The sequence below is a fragment of the Sipha flava genome, unplaced genomic scaffold (genome assembly GCF_003268045.1).
Source record: "Sipha flava isolate LNK unplaced genomic scaffold, YSA_version1 102_pilon_pilon, whole genome shotgun sequence".
NCBI lineage: Eukaryota > Metazoa > Arthropoda > Insecta > Hemiptera > Aphididae > Sipha > Sipha flava.
Genome location: NW_020271716.1, coordinates 76,284 through 97,180, shown reverse-complemented (window position 1 = coordinate 97,180; position 20,897 = coordinate 76,284). Strand labels below are relative to the sequence as shown.

The 20,897-nt window shown below is 32.9% G+C and overlaps 1 protein-coding gene across 4 annotated transcripts in view; it reads left to right on the top strand.

Moving 5' to 3' along the window:
• Window positions 1-20,897, top strand: part of LOC112681238 (neural-cadherin) — a 78,002-nt gene that overhangs the window by 49,599 nt on the left and 7,506 nt on the right. Inside the window, exons 3-21 of one of the 4 annotated variants that reach the window (XM_025551511.1) lie at window positions 947-955; window positions 4,287-4,478; window positions 4,555-4,801; window positions 4,890-5,106; window positions 5,251-5,527; window positions 5,640-5,811; window positions 5,899-6,196; window positions 6,811-6,936; window positions 7,061-7,207; window positions 7,292-7,483; window positions 13,813-14,003; window positions 16,261-16,450; window positions 16,596-16,778; window positions 17,451-17,640; window positions 17,704-17,847; window positions 18,437-18,552; window positions 20,018-20,182; window positions 20,440-20,577; window positions 20,676-20,862. In XM_025551511.1, the coding sequence (XP_025407296.1) occupies window positions 947-955; window positions 4,287-4,478; window positions 4,555-4,801; window positions 4,890-5,106; window positions 5,251-5,527; window positions 5,640-5,811; window positions 5,899-6,196; window positions 6,811-6,936; window positions 7,061-7,207; window positions 7,292-7,483; window positions 13,813-14,003; window positions 16,261-16,450; window positions 16,596-16,778; window positions 17,451-17,640; window positions 17,704-17,847; window positions 18,437-18,552; window positions 20,018-20,182; window positions 20,440-20,577; window positions 20,676-20,862 (3,381 nt within the window). Of the gene's footprint in view, window positions 1-946; window positions 956-4,286; window positions 4,479-4,554; window positions 4,802-4,889; window positions 5,107-5,250; window positions 5,528-5,639; window positions 5,812-5,898; window positions 6,197-6,810; window positions 6,937-7,060; window positions 7,208-7,291; window positions 7,484-12,779; window positions 12,971-13,812; window positions 14,004-16,260; window positions 16,451-16,595; window positions 16,779-17,450; window positions 17,641-17,703; window positions 17,848-18,436; window positions 18,553-19,387; window positions 19,553-20,017; window positions 20,183-20,439; window positions 20,578-20,675; window positions 20,863-20,897 lie in introns of all 4 variants that reach the window. The other 3 variants (XM_025551506.1, XM_025551517.1, XM_025551524.1) reach the window with 3 other exon arrangements.

The window sequence follows — 20,897 nt, the reverse complement described above, 5'->3', positions numbered from 1 at the left end:
CGAACACTCGAGCGCCGCGGAGGCAATTAGGATAATACGCGATATTATAATAAATAGATACGGTTGAACTTTATTCCATGTTTTACGTCCGCCACCGGAAATATAGTATTTCATCGATCCGTTATTGTCGGAGAAAACTATAATAACGCGGTTTGTGTGCGCGATGTAAAGTATCGATTTGCGTTGTTCCTACTTTATACGTGTGCGATGGTATACACATCATAAAATTGTCCTCGACGTTCGGTTAGTACACGGTTACCGGGAAAAAAAAAAATAAATAAAAACAAGTATAATACGTATGTATTTCGATTCTAACTTGGCATCCCGCGGACGGTATTGCTCGTCACGTCGAAACAATAATAATGTTAAATGTGTGTTGAAAACCGACTGCGCGCGTACGTACCTAAGTAAGTGTGTTCGTATAATAATGGTGAAAATTTCCGTCTCTCTGTTCTCTCTGCCTGCAGACAACGGAAATATTCGTTGTTTGCATAAGTGCGTGCCTACCGAACTACCAGCCGTTATCGGTTTCGAACGAACAAACAACATAATATATTGTTGTGTGGGTATTATTTTTCGACGATCTCAAGTTTAACGAACGTTGTACGCGTTGTCCCACAACGAATATATTAAACGTTGGTGCTAGAAGACAATATTATTACTGCTATTATTGTGTTCGGACGACGTGCACATGCGCGTTCGATTCTTATCTACTGTAGATCATTATTATTCCCGTCCGTTGTCGTCGTCGCGTGGGCGGATCTAACGGCGGCGGCGGCAGCACGCACTGCACTATTATAATAGTTTTCCATCAGCCCGAAGTATTGTAAATGCATTCTTCGCGGACGTCGTACACTTAACCATTAATAATCAAACACCACATTGTATTTGTTTACATTGTACTAATCCATTTTTTTTTTCTCTTTCTTTTTCATGCTAATCTCAGGAGTGAAATGTGAGTATCTCTAAATCTATTTTATGTGTTCTCAACGTAGTTACGTATGTGTGTATTGTTGATTTTGTACCCGTAGTTACGTGTAGATCGTACATAGTGCACTGTATTAGTATATGTTATATTCTACATGTGTGTATTGTGTGTAGTTACGTAGCGCAGACGGAATATAGAGGGTAGTTAGATAATCTAGGTTTAGCGAAACGCTTTTAAATATTCAAACAAATAAAATTAAAAATATTTATTTTACTGCTTTATGCAGCACGTGTAAATAGAATATAATGTTCGCGTACATAAAATAACTTTTCATCTCGTTACGTTGCTCTTACGGGTACGCAAAATGTGGTGAATACTTTTTAAACCGCTTTTGAACGAGCTTATATCTAGATGATACCTGCAGTTTTGTAAATTATTTTAATTTTCCTACGACCTTATTTCATTATTATGCCGGAATGTAATCGACTAAACTAAACTATCATTTTTTATAATTATAAAAAAATATATAAAATCCTCATCAATGTCAAGGGGACATTTTTAATGTATTTTTAATGTTTCATTGTAAACCGAATTAAAATAAAAAGTTTTACAGCTTAAAAAAAGTAAATTATGTATTATTTTAGAACTGCAGCGTACCTAGACCATAAACTAGTTTAAAAGAATCGATTATTTTAAGTAATGAGTTTTTATAAATAATTTCAGTTTTATATCTACCTTGACCTATGTACGTAATAAGTACGTAGGTACCTAAATAAATCGAGTTAGCTATTTTTCTTCAGTGGAAATCAATGATGACCTTTGATTGACAGTAGTAATGTTTTCTTTAGTAAGGTACATACTTCAATATTCATGCAAGATGTTACGTCAAAATGAATTAAATTTATTATAATTGCATTAAATAATAGTAGTATTACATATATATAAAACATTTATTTATTTTTAACGTTTACTAGATTCTAAGCTTTTCATGCTAGTTATTATTTAAAATTACAAATATAATTTTAAATGCGAACAGCTTTTACAGATTTAACCTATTTAAGGATAAAGTACTAATTTTTCGAAAAATCTCAATTTTAAGTACTTAATACACGTTTTATATTTTTGTTTATCTCAATTAAATATATTATGTTTTTGTTATTTATTAAAATTTATATTTTGAATACATTTGATAGTAAGAATAATTTTGGCAGATTTTTTTAATGGAAAATATTTATATGATTAAATAAGTACTTTCAAGGATCACTAAAAAAAAAAATACACATTCATTCTTCAGTATAAACCTACACATATTTTTTTGTATTGTTTCTATTGTGTAGGTATTTAATAAATACCAATTCAATTTTCAATTTAATTTAAATATATGTATATCCGATCAAAGTTTCATTGTTTCAAAAATTAATTAAAGCAAAAAACACTTGAAAAAATGAATTCGAAGAAAAATGATTGGTTTTATTTTGACACACCGGATCTCATTGTATACATTTCTTTCCAGGGATTTATATTCGACTAAATAGTTACATAATCTTTTATCATGACTTCAATATGCAATATGAAAATAAAACCACCTAGCATGAAAATATCCATGTATTTTTGAATTCACGAGAAATAATTACTTCGCTTAAAAGTTATAACTGTTTAATTAAATTTAAAAGTAAAAAAAAAAAATAGAATATATAAAATTGTAAAGTATATTCATAATTTTATAGTAATAAAAATAAAATGTCTAAGATCCTTTTATAAAATTAATTTAATTATATATTTTTTATTTAAAATATCTCAAATTGAAGACTTTTTTTATGTTTATTTACTGACTATGTTAATTTAATTTTACACTCTTCTTCTTCTTCTTCTTTGCTATTCTTTCAACTATTTGGGGTCGGCCAACATTTTACACTGTTCATAACTTAATTATAATCGTTTTTATCCAACGCAAAGTATTTAAATATTCAGCACTTGCATCTGAGTAGTTTTTTAATTTTATAACCGACAAAATAACTAGAAATAATATTAATAACTTTTTAATACTTAATACAACACGGAATTCTGTAAATAATAAGTAAACATAATGACGGTTTTCGTAAATGTCTTGTCGTACTATTCAACAATAATCATCAACGTAAATTAATGCACTTCAGTGATATTTTTAAAGACTTTAATGTTTTTTGTTTTTTTACAACTAATAGTAACATACTTTTTATTGCTTAGGGCCGAAACAGAAAATAATATTTTTATTTCGTATTTCTATTTTCAAGTCGTAAAATATTTTTGTTTTTTTAATAAGTAAACGAACGTAAATATACAATATATATATATATATATATTGTATTGTATAATTTATATGCTTTTACGACTCTACGTTGTATTTTATCGACTAAACGTTATATATTGAATACATATTTTTAGTATGTTTTTTGGTAAACCATTTGATGAAAAATGAGATTGTATGTTTCAAATTATGTATGGGTTGATGTTATTTGGCACGCTATACCTCCGTAAATTTGGTCACCGTTTGATGATGGCGCTCAACTCTGTAAAGCACGACCCAATTCATTATAATAGAAAGTTATTACCCCACTTGGGCGCTGATTGCGCTAAAATGCTAAATAACTTTGTACACGACTAGAAATAATGATTCCGTCGGTTTTGAAAACCGAATAGACAGCATATTTGAATAGTTTCCCGAACAAGCATACAACAAATACCCTTATACGAGAATGGGTCGATGTAGCTGTGGATAATAATTATAATGTATTGGTCTTGTACAATTTATAGTGTAACAGAAATTCGTAAAAAAAATTCCATGTAAGTGGTAGGTAGTGTGTTTGGAACATGGTTATCCACTTATAATTATCTCGAGTACACAATAGTTGTATAGCAGCGATTCGCAGCAAAATAACACCTTTCATACCGATGATGATATACAAATAGGATATCAATTTAAGGGTTTCTACTCAAACAATATTTTCAGCGCTACATGATTCGTTAATTTTGTGATATCAAATTATTGGATCGATTTATTTTATTTTTTTATTTTTCGTATACTATGGTAGACTTGTGTATACTTTTAAGTATTGCATTTTTTTTGTTTATTGATTTACTTGCGTTTCATGTAGTTATTATTTGTAGCAGTGTATTGATGTATTGTATACGCATGTACCTCCGATGTTTATCTACTGAATATGATCGCTTGATAAAACAAAAATAAATAGTTTGAAGATTAATTAATTTACGTATGAAAATTTCGTTATTAGTTTCAACCGTAGTTAAATATAGTCGAATAATTATTTCGTTTGTTTTCTCATTTCTCTATATTTACGAATCATTTATTTGTTTCCAGACACGGACAATCAAAGAGTTATCATACATGTGAAAGACGTTAATGACGAGCCTCCTTATTTCATAAATCGGCCGCTTCCAATGCAAGCCGTGGTTCAACTGAACGCACCGCCAAACACGCCGATTTTCACTCTTCAAGCACGCGATCCGGACACCGATCACAGCATACACTACTTCATCGTCAGGGATAGAAGTATGTATCGAAACATTTTACGCGCAACGTCGCGGTTGTTAATATTGTAACGTGACTAAAATATAATGTCTCGTAGCCGGCGGAAGGTTTGAGGTGGACGAACGGTCGGGCGTGGTCCGGACCCGGGGCACGGATCCGTTCCAGTTAGACATGGAATACGTTTTGTACGTAAAAGCCGAAGATCAGAACGGTAGAATGGACGAGCGTCGTTTCCAGTCGACGCCGGAAGAACGTCTGTCGATCGTCGGCGGCAAAAGGGCTCCCCAGTTCTACATGCAGTCGTACGAAGCAGAAATACCGGAGAACCAAAGGAAAGACTCGGAGTGAGTGGACAGCCGGTTCTCGTGTCGAGCGTTTGTTCGTAGCCAGTGTGCAATGTGTAGTACAAAATGTTTGAATAAATGTTCACAGCATCATATCGGTGAAAGCCAAATCGTTTGCCGACCGAGAAATACGTTACACGCTCAAAGCCCAAGGACAAGGTGCCGGGACGTTTAACATCGGACCGACATCTGGCATCGTGAAACTGGCGAAGGAGTTGGATTTCGAAGATTTGAGACAGCCACATGTTTATTCACTGATCGTCACCGCTACCGAGGATTCAGGTGGATTTTCAACATCTGTCGAGGTATGTATACGGTGCACTACTACACGTGTACATAAATATAGATGTTACGAACTTATATCTCGTTTGGAGAAATAAAAACCTAACGTTTATCGTTCACGGTGTACGATATTCCGTTTCATTGGATTAACATGTTTTTGTACGTAGCTCACCATTCGCGTCACGGACGTGAACGACAACGCGCCTAAGTTCGAACTTCCCGACTACCAAGCGCACAACGTGGACGAAGACATTCCGCTGGGCACGTCAATACTGAAGGTGAAAGCGATGGACGCGGATTCCGGGGAGAACGCCGAGATCGAGTACAACGTGAGCGACGATCATTTCGCGGTCGACGCTTCGGGCATCGTGAACAACAACAAACAATTGGACGCCGACAACAATAACGCGTACTACGAGTTCGTGTTGACAGCCAAAGACAAAGGTGCGGCGCGCGAGATGTATTATGCGAATCGTCGTTATGTTACGAACGAATCGATCCGCGCGATAGTTACGGTGATGGCGAATAATTGTTTGGTTTCCGGTTCTGTGCACAGGTGAACCTCCGAAAACGGGCACGGCCACCATACGCATCTACACGAAGAACAAAAACGACGAGGAACCGAAATTCTCGCAACAGGTGTACACGCCGAACGTCGACGAGAACGCCGGTCCCAACACGCTCGTCACCACCGTGGTGGCGTCCGACAAAGACGGCGACAATGTTAGGTAACGTACTATATACTATATCGTTGTTCTCCCCCGTTGGACCAATAACCTAACCACCGGTCTGTGACCGGTTTCGTTCGTCTGCAGGTTCGGATTCGTCGGAAGCGGCACGTCGTCCGGCCAGTTCGTCATCGAAGAGATTACCGGTGTGATACGTCTGCATTCGAAATCGATATCGCTCGAGAGGGACAAGTACGAGCTGAACGTCACCGCCGTGGACGACGGCGCTTGTTGTATGAACGGCGCGGCTACCATACACACCAGCACCGCGGTAGTGGTCGTGTTCATCACCGACGTTAACGACAACAAACCGGTGTTCAGGGAATGCGCCAAGTACAACCCCAAAGTCGAAGAGGGTGCACCTAACGGGAGTCCGGTGCTTAAGGTATAACCGTCGTTTTGACAATTGTGTGCGATCGGTTAGCAATCGTTGTAACAACCATAAGTGGTTTTGAGACTAAACTATAAAAATCAACTGTTAAAGTGACAACATTTTATCTGTTGCATTCGCATTTGTTTTTTTATTTTTTACTATCGAAAAAATAATAATCACTCCGATTGTTATGGAAAACCCTATAAGAATGCATAAGTTATGAAAAAAAAATCACATCCTTAAGAATTATTAACATGTAGGTAACTTTATGACTCGTTAAAAAGTATTACTAGAAAAAAAAAAAAATGAATCATTTTTCGTCAAACCTTTAACTTTATAGTGAGAATTCATTTGAATAATTAACGTTAAGAAATATAGAATCTACCGAAACAATAAATATACATAAAATATAATAAATAATATCCCGTTTATTATATAAAGTATTAATAATTTAAAATTATCGACCTAGATTTATTAATTTATAATTGTTACTTACACTAAGTAATATACAACTATTGGTTTGAAAAATTTTGAGAGGATAAGTACCTGATTCTATTACAATTCACTAACTTTAATGGAATAATAAAGCGTGAATTGCTAATATCTAATGCGTTTTTTATAACCAGGTACACGCAACAGATGAAGACAAAGGAGTTAATGGACAAGTAAAATACTCTATTGTTCAACAACCCAATCAAAAAGGCACAAAGTTTACTGTTGACGAAGAAACTGGAGAAGTATCGACTAACAAGGTAATATTAAAAATACAATTTATTTAGGTGTACCTACATAAATATTTAGTAGATATTTGTTCAATCGTTCATATTTATATTACTTGTGTTTTCTATTTCTAATCCTTACCTGTGTTATCCTTAGGTATTTGACCGAGAAGGTGATGATGGTAAATTCGTATCCGTCACTATCAAAGCTACTGATCAAGGAGATCCATCGCTGGAAGGCGTTTGCTCGTTCACCGTTGAAATAACCGACGTCAACGACAACCCTCCACTTTTCGATCGTCAAGTAATATACAATTATATGTTAACATTAACTGATGTTCGCGTTTTACTGATAGGTTTAATTTCAATAATTTCTAAAAACGTTTAGAAATACGTCGAAAACGTAAAACAAGACGCCAGTATAGGTACAAACATTTTGAGAGTGTCGGCTTCCGACGAAGATGCAGATAATAACGGAGCGATTGTATACTCATTGAGCGCTCCGTACCCAGGTGACGATTTAGACTATTTTGAAATTCAACCGGAATCTGGATGGATTGTTTTAAAGAAACCACTCGACGTAAGTTTCCATACACATCATTAAAATATTTTATAACTAATATTAATTAACTTATTGTATAAGGTCTTAAATTAACAGTCGAAAACGAAACAATTTGATACATATGCACCGTATGAGTACTAAATGTACGTTTATTTCGCTATATTAATTGTATTATTCTCATTTTAATTTCTATTTAAAATAAAATAAAATGTATTAAAATTAATATAATAATTCATGGTAATGCATAACTTGCAATCGATTGTTTCGTATTCAGCTGAACGAATATATATTATATTCTAATTTTAGATTTTTATCTAACACTTGAATCATTTGTTAATAAATTTAAAAATAAATTCGAAAAGTACAAAACAATATTCAACTGCAATAAATATTTAAGTTATACTTCACAGTTCATTTCAAACAGAAATCTATCTCACACTTTTGTGTATATATGTATAATAAGTTATATTTATATATAATTATATTTATTAATGTCTTAATGTCATATAATCATATTTATTCAATTTTTAAATTTTTGAAATATGTGTATTAATTTTTATAATATTAATATTTGATAATGCAAAACTTTAATTTTTAGAATAATACATAAGCAGTAATGAATAAAATATTAATTTACCAATATGAATATAAATTAACAAATATGTATAATCTATATGCATAATCTAACCTATAGTTTTATTTTTTATATTATATAAATAAATCAGAAACTATGTTAGTCACAATATAATTTTAATTTCACATAAATGAAATATGATATACTCGTAAATGTATAAGCTTAACATTTGGAAAGTACATTATTATACAATGTACATTATTAGTATTAATCATTACATTTTCATTAGATAATTAGTTCATTATTCATTATTGCAGTTGAATATTAAGCTAAATCTGTAAATAAAATTTAAGCTTTTTTGTTTTACTTTTCATCACTTTTCTTTTGTGTTTCTTTAATAATTTGAAATCGCACAAGATTGATTTATTATTTTCTAACATTTAATCGCACCAATCCTTGTTTAATATAATAGGCCACCACGGTATTTGAATTTATAAGCACACCATTATTTTAATTTTATTTTTGTTTATTTGCATAATATTGCATTAATTGTTATTTTTCTCAAACTAAAATATCCAATATAATTTTTTATACATATATATTGTTTATGTATATGTATATTTACATGAACCAGTTTTTGTTTTTTAATTTTTGTATCTTTAAAAAAGCAATAGAACTGAAAAAATAATACTTTTGGATTTTTGTATTTGCAATAATAAAATACTATTATTGTGAATATTTTTATCAACATATTTTTTCAGGGATGCTCCAGAGGTGATTTTTTAAAGTCGATATGATATTTTTGAGACTTTCCTCTGAATGCTAACACGTTTTTAAGATTGTGACATTTTTTTTAAAAAACTGTGTTTGGGCCACCGTACATGGTCTGTGTTATTGGGCAACTAACAATGTTTTTACTTAATTTTGTTACTGCGCTTTTTCATTTTTAATGACCATCTTTTTTTTCTTTTGATTTTTTAAATATTTTTATTAAAATCTGTCCTTAATGACAGTGTAAACATAGTACTTTTGTAATTTTTCTCTCTGTAGTATAGAAATTTCTGATCATTGTTTTGATAAATAGTAGATATACCCTTTTAACCTAACCTACCTATTGACCGGAATTGTTAATATAAATTGTATAACTTTACGAAAAAATAATCTTATTTCAAAATTACTCAGCATAAATAGCAATACATTAAAATATGTACTTTTTTGAAAATTAATTTTTATAAAATTATTTATTATGACATTTTAACAACATTTCTCGGTCAATTGTTGAACTATTCCATTGAGAATATTAATCATTAGTTATTGTCCATTTATAGAATTTGAAAACAAAATAATATATACTCATGAAATATGCTTTTAATTTTATTGAATAATACATTGATATAATATTCTCCATATTCGAGTACCACTTATTTAATTGACTTCTTTTTTTTATGTAAAATGTACATTCTTATATTAATTCATAATCAAGTTTTTTTGTCAGTCCAACAAACAAAATATTATAAGATACTACTAAACAAAAATGTTTGAAATTAAAATACATCCTAATATACACAATATGTATACATCTGTACATGTATGTAATTTTGTGTCTTTAATACTATAATGTTAAATAATATAGATAAAATGCAAAAATATGTATAGACAATAAGAAAGGTTTTCAAAATTGTTTCATATTTTTAAGTTAGGTACATATGTTCAATTTTTCAACGATTTTCTAAACAATATTGATTTTTTTTTAAATATTTATTATATTTCGTTATAATACCTGCAAACGATGTATATGTTTTCAGTATGTCTGCGATTGATTTCTAAGAATGGAAATGGAATAGTTCAATAATTACAATGGGTGTTATGTATTATGTTTCGCGTTATATAGTTCTGAATGCTTATCTGTTTGCTTAAGTTTACAGCATGTGCTGATTGTTGTTTGTAAATTAATTATAATGCCAAAGCATGTATCCATATTATGTTATGAAATTATTATGTGTATTAATCAAATACAGTCTAAACGTAAATACAATCAATAATAGAATGCTTTAAAAAATCATTTTAATTTATTAATTTTTTTTTCTAGGATACAATTATATAATATATAAATATATATTATTTTAATTTAGCATGTACATGTTTACATAACAATGACCAATTCACAGTACGAAAACAATAAGAAAACGACGATTGTCTACCATAAAAAATATATTTTTTTATTAATTATTTTCTTTCGAATCTTAGGCGACCGTATTTACATAAATAATTTGCAAATATTTTAAATATCAAACCAAATATGAATAGAGTGTGTAACTTTTAATGTTGAAAATTGTTTAAATCGAACTTAAAATTACTATTATAGTTATATATAATTGTAGCTTGGATTTGAATTCGACTTGTTAATTTCTAACATTTTAAGTTTACTACAAACGTATATTACGTATATTAAATTTAGGCACTAACTGTTTACTTTACCCCTTTCTGGTTTGACTATCACTTAAAATAATGTTCGAGTATATGTTAGATAACGAAGTAATAGGTGGTTAACGTGTAATAAAACTTTATTGTTTTATGATTTTATGGAAATCATGTTTGAACTATAAATACGAAAGAATTTATAATTAAATAATTCAATTTTTTTTAAACACGTCATAGTTAAAAAATTATATAAACGTGTTCTAGCACTGTGATTCTCAACTGGGGGATCGCCAACAACTTTTTTAGGGTTACATCATATGAAAAAAAAATTATTTCAAATCAACAACAGCAAAAGAGTCATTAAATTAACAAAATATTAAAATTTACATAATTTTTATTTTTTTTTCCCATTAACGCCAATCGGCTTTTATAATATACTTTTTTTTTTTTGTAAAATATATACACAAATAAATACAATAATAACAGTTTGTAAAATTTTTCAATGCTTACATTATAAAAGGGTCGTTAGACACATTAGTAACATTATAGGGGGTCGCGAACTCAAAAAGGTTGAGAACCGCTGTTCTAGCAGGTAACAGATTACAGTCTACATCTACTACTGTGTATAGGGTGTCTTAAAAATAACGCAGGATTTAAATCTGCTATAAATTAAATTTATTTATTTAAAAAAAAAATAACAAATATATCATTCTCTTCAGGAGAAGTTAAAGTTTAATAGTGAAAAACAATATCGGGCATATGACTCTCCCTAATAGCTCTACAGGCGATTATTCTTTCCTTCAAATTTACCATCAATGGATAACGTTTCGTTGAGGAAACGACAAATTTCTTGTTTAAGTTCCAAGACATTTCGAACTTTTTTCTGGTAAACTCGTGACTTCTCTATAAAAAAAAATCACACGATGTCAAGTCGCAAGATCGAGGTAGATAGCTTTGATCACGCAACGAGATTAGTCTGTCCGGGAACTTCTCACGCAGCAGAGAGACTGTTTCTCTTGAATAGTAGTTTTAAAATTGGGCAGTATTATGATTTATAGTTAATTTAATTGATTTATTTATTATTCGTATATAAATCCACCAAGACATCACCCATCACCCTCAAAATATGGTCTGGTTATGACCAGATTTAAACTCTGATTTCTGCGCCACTGCCTGCGCTCTATGCTACCATCAAAGAAATCGAAAATGAGACTATACAAAGTAATAACAAGACCTATCACAATGTATGCATGGAAATATAACATATAACATATAATTATATATATTTATACATATAACATGGTCAACAACGTTTAAGGATGAGGAAAATTGGCTATAGTAGAAAAAAAAATTTCTTGGGAAAATATGTGGACTGGAATTAATGTAACACAGAGGTATAAAATAAGATAAAATAAAGAAGTATGCAATACCTTTGGAGGACCAAATATAATTGGGGTAATTAGAGCCAAAAGACTAATCTGGTTATGTGACATATTGACGTCTAACATAATTGCAAAGGAGGTCCTAAGATGAAAACCACGAGGAAAGAGGCCCTTAGGAGACCTAATCAACGATAGTTTGATTAAGTTTCAAAGAATCTAAAAACGCTAAGAGTTGGTAACTACAAAGAGGTAGTAATAGATAGAGAAAGATAGAGAGAAGTTTATATTACAGCATGGGCCTGAACGGCCTTTAAAACTGATAAAAAATAAATAAATAATTATAAACTGTTGGTACCTATACTACTATTGCGTACGATTTCTGTTGATTTTTTAGCAAATTGATTGAATGTTAAATAATATGTACTAAAATACGTCAATTGTAAACCCACATTTCTAGCACATTTTTTACACCGTCCTTATTTATAACCATAAACGTTATTTATTAGAATATTTTAAGGACGGCCGGAAAAAATAATAAATTGTGTCAAAAATATTCATCAAATAATTTAATATAATGGGAAACGGTTATTTTGCAACGCTCTTTTTAGTTATAATAATATCATGTGATACTATATTTTAAACATGACAAATCGAAAGTTTCAGCTTAAACACACGTTAATACCTATTTACTCGCAAACATATACTTTTATTTGTACAGCTATTAAACCCCGTATCGACAACAACTAAAATTAAACAATATAAATCGCGTTGTCTTATTGTTTTCGCTTGGATTTTTCTTTAGTGGCAGTTTTGTACGTTGATCATATTTATTCTTACTTTTATCATTATCATTTATTTGTGTTTATTTTTATTTTTATTTTTATTTTTTTCATACGTTATAATTTTAACCTCGGGGGCCTTGATATTGTGTATGTAGCAAGAAAAGTATCGTCTGCGCGTGAAAGCTTCAGACAATGGTGCTCCACCGTCGTCCGCTGAGGTCGATATTGAATTAGACGTCGTTGATCGGAACAATAAACCTCCTCTGTGGGAACGGAGCGTGTACGGTCCTACACACATCAAAGAGAATGTCACAATTGGTACCATTGTGATCTCAGTCAAAGCCAGGTTTGTATTCCTGGCCACCCCCGCATAAAATACCGTGAACGGACGCGCGCGCGCGGAGTTCTGCCGCAGTCATATACGCAACGCAGCAACTCTGTTGTCTGTGCGATAATAATAATACACTACTATCGTTTTGACAAAAACCTATAAGTCCAATATTTTTACCTATATAATAGCGAATACAATGAGAAACAAAAGTATTATATTTTGATCCGTTGCAGCTGTTATTTTTATTAATATTATTATTATTATTATTATTATTATTATGTATCATAAATGGTGTGACTATAAATGACGATAGACATAAGCTACTGTACTGTGCGTTACCTATATTATGTTGTACACACGACGATACCGCGTGAAAGCTTACAAAGTTTACATGTAGACTTTTGGCCGAACTAATCTTGCAGTTGCGTCTTATTAATTTTTCGTGTTTTCCGTTTGGAATAAGCGATTGTAACGATCACGTTCAAATACTAATAATGCATCGCAATAAGACCAAATGACGGATATCGTTTACTCTTTTTTCCGTTCTCGTACGTCGTACGTCAGTAGTTTTCAACGAGACCATTATGATACGCTATGACAGCCCCAAAGTTTTGAATAATAATAATAATACGTCGACTCGCAGAGAATAGTTCGGTCAGCCGTACGACGATGATCGTGGGTAATCGAGTGCATACGCGTTGTAGCGTTCGTGTTGTATTTTTCTTTTCTTAAGTTAGTCAACGATTAAATAACATTTATTAATATTTAAACAAACGAAAAAAAAACAACGAAAACCAGGTATTATCATTGTATTTTGTGTTCCCCCCATGTGTGTGATTACATTGCGGTATATGTAGCGCGAGACATACAAGCTGGAAGCTACTGCCCAAGATAAGGGATACCCTCCTTTGTCTCGGAGTGTCGAGGTCCAGATCGACGTGGTGGACCGAGCCAACAACCCACCGGTCTGGGACCACGTTGTGTACGGGCCCATCTACATAAAAGAAAACAAGCCGGTCGGGGCAAAAGTGGTATCTATTAAAGCCAGGTCGGTCCAAACAATTTCCACAAAACAAAACTCAATTATTTTTATAATACATGTTGTTATAACTCAGATATTTATAAAAAAAAAAAAAAATTGTTGCACGGCACTAAGAAAAAATAATGACCGATGTTCACGATTAAGGATAAGTATTATATAATTATAATATACAATTTGTCTTTAATCGTGCGAATGGGTTATGGTTATTTTTTCGCAAGATATAAACACAATTTTTCTACGTTTAACCCATATAGTTTTACGAGATGTACAGATATCGTATCAACCATATTTTGATGATACGTCCTAACCGTATTTATTTTTTGAATTTTTTTTTGCGGGACATATTAGTACGCCACACCACATATAAACTACATATCTATTATATAAAACATAAAATAATCAACAACATGGCGTTGAGAACTTTAATTTCAATAATAACAAATATGAATGCAATATAAACTTTTTGTTGGTAATATTTTCATTTTTTCACCGGTTACCAAATCTGTACATCTCAATGTATATACCTGTGCCTGCATTTTATTATAGGTTGTAAATTGTTTCGCCACTTTGAGATTTTTAGTAAACTTTTTACTGGTTACAAATACAATTAATTTTGAGTATTATCTCTAAATGTCAAAATAATGCATGCAGGTCAAAATATTTTGCACGTCCGCACTAAACAATGCACGTTGTGTATGTGCGGATTTTGTTAAAACGGAATTTGTTTTTCGATTTTAGTTTAGATTAAATTAGTGTATAATTGTTTGGTCATTCATTGATTTCCCTATGTGCATATTTTATTGAATTATTTTCTAAACGATTACAAACAACCAAACTATATTAATACTTAGTATTAAATGATTCATATTTTTTCCATTATCTATTTTCTACTTTCACGAGTTTATATTTCAAATCGATCATTATTTTCAGTGTTTTAAATTCACAAAATATATTTTCATGTAAACCAATGAATACATAATTCGGTAAACGTCCATATTTTTCGCTCGATTTCAAATGGTTCATTTATCTTTTAAAAATTAATTTTTATGCTAACAAGACCGTATTTACTTACTTGTTATTTAATATAAATCTTTTACGAATTTGAACTAATGGTAAAACTGACCGCACATATTTAACACCAAGGTTTAAGGCAAACGATGTATTGTCTACATTATAGGATATATTAATATGCACAAATGAGTTGGGATATTTGGGAGGTGTTGGAAAATCACAAAATAACATTAACGGAACATACTTTTCAAACATTTTTCTATGCTGTTTGAAATGTTTCAAATTTTATCATTAATTGTTTACTAAAAAGTGACGTTAATATTAATATTTTTAGGCCAATCAAAATAGTAAAATAATTTTCCTTATACAATTTAAATAGAACGGAAACAGTGAATGTTTTATAATTATTATATTTTTTTCTTTTGTTTTTTTAGATGCATATTATCATTTGTATTTTTGTATTTTGTGTAATCGATTTTGACCAGTCACATTGTTTTTTGGCATGTCTGGTTTTATTTTTTTCATGTTGCTAAATTAATAATTGTATTTTGTTTTGTCTTTTTATTTACGTACGTTGCTTTTTACATACAGAAAATAATTTTTTTTTGTATTTTGCTACTTGTCCCATTCGATTTTTTTGGAACATTATTTTAACCAACTATTTTTGTATGCATACAACTTTTCCTATAAGTTTGCATGGCATAATATTTTGTTAAAAAAAAAAAAAAAATATGGACTATTTTTTATCAGTCTATTGGACATATGGTTTACGACGATTTTTTAATTTTGTCAGCATTCGAAAAGAAAAAAATTTTAACGATTCGCAAAGTCAAGTTTTTTTGACTGACAAAACGTTTCGAATCATATTTTTCACTGTTCAAACTATCATCAGTATTATGACTATGATAATTTTATAGCACAATAATTAACCTACGTTTTTCTCGGTTCATTACCTACACCGTGCTCCGAAATTCGTATGAATATCATATATGCGTTTTACGGTATTCAAAAGAGTACGGGTAACTGTTACTACGTTCATGACTCTCGCAGTGAACTGAGTACACATCAAATACGTTTCGAGATCGAGAATTGATGACCGATCGTCCGTTGTCCAATAATTACTTGTTTGTTGTTTGTCCAGTTTATAATCGTCACCATCTACGCATAGGGGTTTCTTAATAACGCGTGCCTGATCACTCAAAACATAACAACTTTTTCGACTCGACGTGACTTTGATTTTTGATATTTGCAGTTCGGGCATCGAAGGAAATCCAACAGTGTTCTACCGACTGATGCCGGGATCCACGGCCCAGACGAACAAGTTCCACACGTTCTACCTGCAACAGAGACCTGACAACGGTTTCACTTGGGCAGATATTAAGGTGAACCACCCGTTGGACTACGAGACGATTAAAGAATACAATTTAACCATCCGAGTGGAGGTAAATACAGTTGTTATGAGCGTAAAAAAATGGACGATCACGCGTTGCTTTCGCGAACGCGTTTTCAACCCGTCCAATGCTCGCTTGTAACACGTGCAATGTCTAATATTCAGTTTTCCAATCCCACCCTCGCCTTGTGTTTTAGAACAACGGAGCTCAACAACTCGCGTCCGAAGCGACCGTGTACATCATGCTGGAAGACGTGAACGACGAAATACCGTTGTTCACCGAACGGGAACAGGAGACCGTTCTTGAAGGTGAACCGATCGGCACCAAAGTCACGCAAGTCAACGCGATCGACAAGGACGGCACGTTTCCGAACAACCGGGTGAGTTGTTGCGCTCGCATACATTACCATGTCTCGAGGTATTTCGACTAACCTATATGGTATCGTGTCACAACCGGTGTCAACTGCGATGTTTGACGAGTCAGAGTAGACACATAGATTGTATCCGTGCAACGTGTCTCGCATAAGTATTCCCGGTCGCGTTTTTTCATCTTATCGACCTAATTCCGTTGGTCGGCGAGATTTTAGCCGCTCTCCAGACGAACGCTGTTTGTAGCCATTCCGCACCGATTCCCGCCGAGAACGGTGTACCGCGCACTGTAACTGCCATTCAAACGCCACGCGGCCGAGTGGGTGCCGGTAGTCTAAAAACCAACTGTTAAAACTCTTGCCACGGAATCTCTGGGATCCCACTCTCCTTAACTGGACAGTGCCCGAGAATGGGGGGCGCACCTCCGGACTCGAGACTGACGGCGCGCGCCTTTGAGGTCGAACTCGTGGTGACGCCGGTCTTCGCTAGAAAACGATAGGAGTTTGAAATCGGCCGTCCGTAGCCGCACCCAGTCACGCATCGGGGCTATACGCAGGCTCACGCCTGATGCTCCGCGTGTCGACAGCAGAACGGGTGGAACGTTTGCCCTACGGGGATGTAACATCTTTCGAGCGACACACTCTGTAACCGCTTACTAATCGCCCGCGCTCACATGTCCGCAGGTGTACTACTACGTGGTGGATTCTCCGCGTAATGAGGGAAAAGACTATTTCGAGATTAACACGGAGACCGGTGAGGTCTTCACAAAAATCGTTTTCGACCGAGAAAAGCAAGGCGCGTATGCCCTGGAGGTGGAGGCCAGGGACGGAGCTCCGTCCGCCAGACCCAACAACGGTGACGCCCCGAACTCCGGTAAGCACGTAGTAACGCCCGCCCGTAGTGCACCATAATAACGCCGCGCACGTGTATTTGCAGTGTCCAAGTTCATACGTATCGGTATCGCGGACAAGAACGACAACCCGCCGTACTTCGACAAAGCGCTGTACGAAGCCGAGGTCGACGAGAACGAGGATATACAGCACACCGTGCTCACCGTGACGGCAAAGGATCATGACGAATGTTCGTATAACGTCGTTTGTAAACATAATAAAAGATTTCGAGACGGTATTGCTTTTTGAACCGTTCCCAAACTCTGCGAGCCCATCACATGACACCGTCTTGAAACGTTCGAGCAATGGCATAGAAAGACTCACTAGTGCCCCTGACAAACTTGGAACACAATACCAGTTACAAATTTTATGTGACCATATTTTTTTTAACCATTAATTTTACTAATTTTTTTTTTTAAGATTACAATTTATGTTTATAAGTTATCATTACGGTGTACATTTTAAACTTTGAAAATTTGCTATTCTCGCTTTACGACTGGTGAATTCATCGATCATTTCTTTATATGAAATATCCTATACAAACTCCCTTTCGTTATTTTTATAATTTCAACTTTAAATGTAAAATTAAACAAAATCTACGTATTTCAAAAATTATAATGGAAAATTTTCGTTTATGATGGTAAAATAAAAATACGACTTTTGTACAATTTCACACCCTACCGCAGCACGGTTTGCCATAACCCGCGCTACCCCATTGCGTCTGAGGTACATGAAATTATGTATATGGCTGATTTTCGTTTGTTTTTCGCATTTCATAGCGTCCAGAATACGTTACGAGATAACCGGAGGCAATCTGGGTGGAGCGTTTGCCGTCAAAAACATGACTGGTGCTATTTATGTAGCCGGACCGTTGGATTACGAGACCAGAAAAAGGGTAAGTGACGAAATACATTATTATTTACACCATCCATCACACACAAATCAATATACTAATTTTAAATACATATTGCGCATGATACATCAAATTGTTTCATGATTTTATTTTTATCATTATTATTATTATTATTTATTACAAAATTATGTATATGAGAAAAATGTAATGAATTCAAAAATGAAGAAGAAAAAAATACTCTACTACTTAAATAACATATATTACACATCATTACATATACGGCATCATAAAAAACAATAATTATCTGCAAAATAGGTACAATTTTATTGAACACGATAAACTTAGTATTTACTAGCTTATACCATTTCATTTCTGATAGGTCAATATTTACAGTTAAAATACCTATACAAAAATAAGACAAATTAATTTTTCTTGACTTATCTTACTTTGTATACTTTTTAGCATTCCCCACTTGTCCATTTTATCCTTTAAGCTATTTTCGGTTCTTGTGACGAGTCTATAATGTGTTTATGTGCAAGATTTTCAATTTCATTGTGTCGCTAGTATTTTTTGAAAACTGCTTATGAATTTTTTCTCACGAAACATGCTAATTGTTTTATAATAAATTATATTTCAATAATGATAGTTCAAATCATTTTTATGTTATTATTATACATCCTTATGAATTCGGTTATTTTATTTTCGTTATGATTGGTTTTTTAATTTTTTTTATATATATAGATATATAATCTAGAAAATATGATTTTTGTTTATATATTTTATTTTCTTTTATATTTTTTATCATTAATTCATTTTATTTCATTAAAAACAAACAAATAATCATATTTAATATCCGTAAATGACACCGTGTGTACAGTACGAATTACATCTATCCGCATCGGACAACTTGAAAGAAAATCACACTATTGTTGTGATCCACGTGAAAGATGTTAATGATAATCCACCGGTGTTTGAACGGCCCACGTACAGAACACAGATCACGGAAGAGGATGACCGCAACTTGCCCAAACGTGTCTTACAGGTCCGGCGCGTTTGCCTAGTTCTTAAGTCAAACTCCCGCTGCATGTAGCATGATTCACCTATAGACACCAAAATACTACACCGAGTTACTCAGTCGAATACAACGCCAGAATGCCCGGATTGCAATCGAAATAATATGTATATTTGCACACAAATGCCATTCTAGGTCCATAGTTTTCAACGTCATTAGTTTTATATAATAAAGCATGTTTCTGTTATTTTGTTTATTCGTACAAAATGGTTATATTTTAAAAAGCACGTGTACTATAGCATTATAATGTTTACGAACAATGATTAATAGAATACAAATAATTATAAAAAAAAATATAATAACAATAATGCCATAACATTAATTTCGTTACCCCCTCGATCATCTTTTTTTTTTTTTATTTTACACAATTTATGCGCCCTATGTAGTCATAAATAAAAACACAAATAAGTGTATGTTTGCATGGTTGTAATGTAGTACGAATTGATATTGGCCGCTTCCGACAACTTCCAAGATAGCAAAACGACCGTCGTTATTCATATAAACGATAAAAACGACATGCCACCCGTGTTCAATTCGCCATTGTACGCCACTGAAATGGAAGAAGAACTGGTTGGAGCCTATCCACATCATTTATTACAAGTACGTAATTAGATCCCATACAGATACTCGAAAAGTGTCGTGTAATATTGTCAGGTTATTAACACTATTCGTAGATATAATACTAACCAAATGGATCTCAGGTAAGGTGTCGTCTTATCGGCCAGCTTTCCAGCACTCATTTACACTTATAGTTGTAGAGTTTTGCTACCATCCTTATGCATTAGTTATTCGTTTATATAACGTAGTCATATTAAGCTTTATTGAAAATTGATTTTTATATTTCATTAAACTATTAGGTAACGGCTACTGATGGTGACAAAGATCGTCCGCAAAACATAGTTTATTTCCTAACTGGACAAGGGATTGATCCCGATAACCCAGCGAACAGTAAATTCGATATAAACCGTACATCTGGAGAAATATTTGTACTCAAGGTAAACAAAAAAAAAAAAAATAATAATAATAATAAAAACACTTATTCAAACCATATAGTTTGTTAAATTTTCTATTATCTTGATCGTTACTTTTACAGCCTTTGGATAGAGATCAACCTAATGGTAGACCTCAATGGAGATTCACTGTGTTCGCTCAAGACGAAGGAGGTGAAGGTTTAGTTGGTTATGCTGATGTCCAAGTGAATTTAAAAGACATCAATGACAATGCACCAGTGTTTCCACAAGGCGTGTACTGGGGAAATGTAACTGAAAACGGTACAGCCGGTATGTATCCAATCACTTTTCCGATTCACTTATCA